The 4,703-nt window shown below is 39.1% G+C and overlaps 1 protein-coding gene and 1 long non-coding RNA gene across 3 annotated transcripts in view; one reads left to right on the forward strand and one right to left on the reverse strand.

Moving 5' to 3' along the window:
- The first annotated feature begins 873 nt into the window (after positions 1-873).
- The window catches only part of pttg1ipa (PTTG1 interacting protein a), a 7,097-nt gene continuing 3,267 nt past the window's right edge, over positions 874-4,703 (forward strand). The window contains exons 1-4 of the mRNA XM_046061775.1: positions 874-1,100; positions 1,830-1,882; positions 2,139-2,247; positions 3,483-3,585. Coding sequence (XP_045917731.1) covers positions 1,013-1,100; positions 1,830-1,882; positions 2,139-2,247; positions 3,483-3,585 — 353 coding nt within the window. The 5' untranslated portion in view covers positions 874-1,012. The remainder of the gene's footprint in view (positions 1,101-1,829; positions 1,883-2,138; positions 2,248-3,482; positions 3,586-4,703) is intronic.
- The window catches only part of LOC123978528, an 8,109-nt gene continuing 5,971 nt past the window's right edge, over positions 2,566-4,703 (reverse strand). For both annotated transcript variants that reach the window (XR_006826996.1, XR_006826997.1), the window contains exon 4: positions 2,566-3,564. This is a non-coding gene — a long non-coding RNA (uncharacterized LOC123978528). The remainder of the gene's footprint in view (positions 3,565-4,703) is intronic.

Consider the following 4,703-nt stretch of genomic DNA (forward strand, 5'->3'; position numbering starts at 1 on the left):
TAAAAAAAACTTGCAATGCAATATAGTTTTCACTCATATAAAAAAGACATTTCCACTGTAAATTGGACCAGAAAATGTCTCCAGAATGCAGGAAATTACCAGTTATATGCACAAATCTTCTGGGTGAGGACCCCTAGACCCCCCTCACATATATTTCAGCATCAAATATTGAATCTAGATAGTGCTAAAAATCTTCTTGTCTTGTTCTCATGCATTGTCATGTCTCATGACCAAAATGTATCATCACGCCCCTAATCTGAGCCCTTATGTCCCCACCACTTTTCAACACAAAGTGACACCCTTGACTGACCTGCTCGGCTCTTCACCCGCTCCGCTCTAGCAGGCCTACTTATTCTCTCCAATACCTTTTGCAAGGTATTGTATGTATGCTACATTCTCATTAGGGGCTAAGCACCCCTAAAGGTCTGATCCTAGAATCGCCCCTGGGCTACAGCATTTTGAGAAGAGGAGTGAAATGATGACATTTCAAACATGCAGACTTAAGCACATATCTTTATTGTTATTAGGCTACTTTTTTAAATGTGGTATAAACAGTTTATTACTAAAACCGTACAAATTCATGTGTAGAACCTACATGTTCGCTCAAATATTTGTGAAAAATATTTTTCTTGGCTAAAAAACAGACACAGTATGTATTGTGGTACATGACCGTCTGATTATATGTCATTGAAAGGAGCCTTTCAGTAACATTTTGAATGAAGGACTTCTGTGGTACTTTTAGCCACTTAGGCCTCAGAAAAGGATCTATTAGTCTACTTCTTGCGCCATGCCTACAAGAAAAAAAATGCACATACACGCCTTCCCCACCTTTGTCTCTGGTGCGTAATGAGCTTGCGAAAGGAATTCAGCCTTTGGTTCCTTCTCGGCAACTTCTCTGATCGAGTTTCAGCTGCGACCGGAGCAGCGTCAGTTCCCCTTTCTGCGCTCACCGGTTTCTCGAATCTAATAACAACACAATAATATCTGGAATAATCTGTGTCTAAGTGGTTGGATGATGGATTTACGGATTTTTCTCCCTGCTCTTCTACTTGTCTTCGGATTGGCGACAGTTTGGGCCCAGTCTTCCGCACCTGGCGATGGTAGGAAATGATTTAATGCGTCACTATTTCATTATTAGGTCCCAGGTTAAATGTAAAGGATACAGAATCAAAAAATGATTGAGAGACTTTTCTTCGGACCTTAATTTTCTCTATTAAGGAAAGTACTGTTTAGCTCTTCTGTATCTTACATTTACAAAGATTAATGGGAACAAATCAAGGCGTAAGCAACCAAAAACTTTTTTTGAGCTGTGTTGTTCCTGTGTCACACTTCCAGTATTTGTAGTTTCTGTTTGAAGATTATTTTCTTAAAATAATTCAGAAAATCTTTAAAAAAAAACAAGGCTACATAAAAGCAAGATAAATATTGATTGCATTGATATCGTTGTGTCTTTCAGGGTAAATAAACTAGCAGAAATAGCTACAAACAAACCAGCCACACAAGAATGAGAATGTTTATTAACACCTCAATTTTACAGACCTGTGGATACACAAGCCCCACTGTTGTCCTGTGTAGTCTGCTGATAATAACATGACTGGTCCAAAATCTGTGTGTTTACTGTGCTGTGTCTCCATGGAGAATGTCCCAGGAGGATTAGCTGTAGTTACAAAAACCACAGTGAGCACAAACCTTCAGGTCTCAATTAATCTGATTCTATGCTTTCTGCTAATCTCTGCAAGATTAGAGTCACTTACTTTCTCTTGTGAGGCAAAAAGGACATCATGTTGTCCCATATTTGTTTTGGTTAAACTTACTTTTTTGCTCCACAGTGTGTGAGACAAAGAATGGGACAAGCTGTGAAGATTGTCTGAAAAACGTGTCGGTAAGTCCTGGGACTGATTACATGGATTTACATTATGTGTGTGCTTATATGAAAAAGAAAAGCAAATGGCTCCTCCTCCACTTCCACATGTTAGACTGGTTTAGGGTGTAACTGATGTGTCTTTCATTCCTCCTCCCCTATTTTCTACTTTTTATATGTGTGTATCGTGTGTGTCCTGTGTTTCCCTTGAATACCTCTGGATTCAATATTTGCTCAAATAATAACAAGGTAATTATGTGTTTGGTTATTTTTACAGTGCTTGTGGTGTATCCAAACCAAGTCCTGTATAACATATCCAGTGAGAACCATCCTTCCACCGCATGCATTATGCCCACTGAATGATGCACGCTGGGGGCTCTGCTGGAGTAAGAGAGTGCACGTGCACACACACACACACACACAAACACACACACAGTAAACATAAGCTTGTTCAGGAGAGGTAAGCTAAATGCTTATGCCATGATAAACTGAATTACATTAAATGAAAATGGGTTTATCCAATGATACCCAGACCAAAATGACTCCACCAAAAGATAATCATTTTCAAATGACATAAAACAGAAAAGCAACAAATCACTTTTGAGAAGTTTGAGTCAATGGGTTTTGGGTGTTTTTACTTGATGAATAAATTACATGAGTCACTTTAAAAACAATACTTGCAGGTTAATCTTCTGTTGATCGACTAATAAATTAATTAACTTGTAAGTACTTCTAAGCTCTTATATACCATGGCTACAGAAAATAAATTTTTTCTGTATGTAGTTTCCTGAATTTGGTTTTACAGTTCTATTGCAGCAGCTCACTATAGCAATAGCACTTCTCCTTTGTGCTACATAACCAGTTTGCCAATAGTAAGTGGATATAGCCAAGTACAACACCTCATCCTCAATTTTCGTAAATCAGGAAAAACTTAGCATGTATTTTAGCAAACATAGTGCTTCACAATACATGTTATTTTATATTACAATTAGAACACCATGACATAAAACCATTAGATATAATAAATTTTCTGGAAAAAATATATCTTATCTAATATCTATTTAGAGATTGATAATAGATACAATAACCAGGGATGTTTTGCTTAATACATCCCCTCCGTGCTTTGCTGTAGGTTGAAACAGAAGATGGTTTATTTGCCAAGTAGGTTTTTAACATACAGTACAAGGAATTTGCCATGGTAACAACAGAAAAAAAAGTACTGCAAAAGTCGAAAAGCATAATTATACAAAATTAAATAATCCAAAATAAAAGAGATAATTGAAAGAACAAAAATATTGACCAAAGAATGTGCAAATGTTGACAGTATAAAGAATATGTGCAAACTATCCAAGATCATAAACATATTAGACTTAGCAAGCACGTCATGGTCCGACAACAGCAAAATGTTGCTTACACAATAACGGTGATATTTAAACAACAAATGAAGAAAAGGAGAACTACGGAGAGAAGTAGAACATTTTTTTTCTTTGTCTTGAAGGTCAATCATGATCAGAAATAAGAATCAGAAATACTTTATTGATCCCCGAGGGGAAATTCCTTAATGCGTGACTGTGGATTCCTGCTTAACTTTGACATTGTGCTTCTCTGTCTCGGTCTGTAGTGAACTTCCAGATATTGATAATCACTGTGTCAGTGATTAGTGCAATCATCATCATCGCCCTCCTGATCTGCCTTCTCCGCTGCTGCAAGTGTGAGAACATTGGGTAAGTGTGCAGTGAGCTAAAGCTGACCTCTTCCTCAACATTCCTTGCTCATATAGGCTCTGTGAAACAACCATTAGTTGTTGCCAAATTGCTTTCTCTGTGTGCTTTATTGGCATGAATGTTTAAGTTAAACAATGTTGCCTAAGCGGTTTGCAGCAAAATCAAAGTTCACATTTGAATGTAACATAACAAGAATTAATGCAATCATGACAATTCAATTTAGCAGTTATAAGTTACAACCACAAAAAAATAACAAATATAGAAAGAACGTAAACTACAAACAAGAATGAATCAGATTTAACATGCCATGCAGTGAACACTATGTGCAACCGTTTGCTGAGTCATTCACTGTCCCTCAGGTTGTGACACAGGGACACATACTTGGGGGCAAGGTTTGCCATATGTCTCTCTCTCTCTCTCTCTCTCTCTCAGGCAGTGATATTTATGGAATAGGCTACATATAAGCTAATGACCTTTATATGACCTTTAAGTATTGTCACGATCGTGGTGTGGAGGCAGGTTGGAGAACCCAAACGCAGGACACAGAGCGGGGCAGGTATGGTACAACGAAGGGTTTTAATAAACAAACAAAAGCGAGCACACTTACAGGTGAGTGGCTGAATAACTGAAATCCAAAATCCAAAAGTACCGGGAGACGAGACAAGACGAGACAAGCAAGGCTGGTTACAGGCAGAGAGTACACACACGACAGACTGGGGGGTAACATGAACAATGACCGGACAAGGACAAGACAGAAACACCAGGTATATATACACAGGGACTAACGAGCAGGGCGGGAGCAACACAGGTGACAGACATGAGACTAACGAGGCAGAGAGAGAGAGAGCAGAGGAAAACAGAGAGACTAGACATGACAAGCAGACTATATAACAGATACTGGACACTAGACAGGACAGAACCCAAAACTCAACATACCAAGGCAGATACCAAACTCAAAAGTAAACACAAAGGATGGCCAACCGGCAGAGTGTGACAGTACCCCCCCACCGACGAGCGTCTCCAGACGGTCAACAAAACCCAAAACAGCCCCAAAACAAGGCACAAGCCGGCCCAGGGTGGGCGGAGGGAGGACAGGAGGAGGGCAAGTCGAGCCAGGG

The sequence above is a fragment of the Micropterus dolomieu genome, linkage group LG11 (genome assembly GCF_021292245.1).
Source record: "Micropterus dolomieu isolate WLL.071019.BEF.003 ecotype Adirondacks linkage group LG11, ASM2129224v1, whole genome shotgun sequence".
Lineage (NCBI taxonomy): Eukaryota > Metazoa > Chordata > Actinopteri > Centrarchiformes > Centrarchidae > Micropterus > Micropterus dolomieu.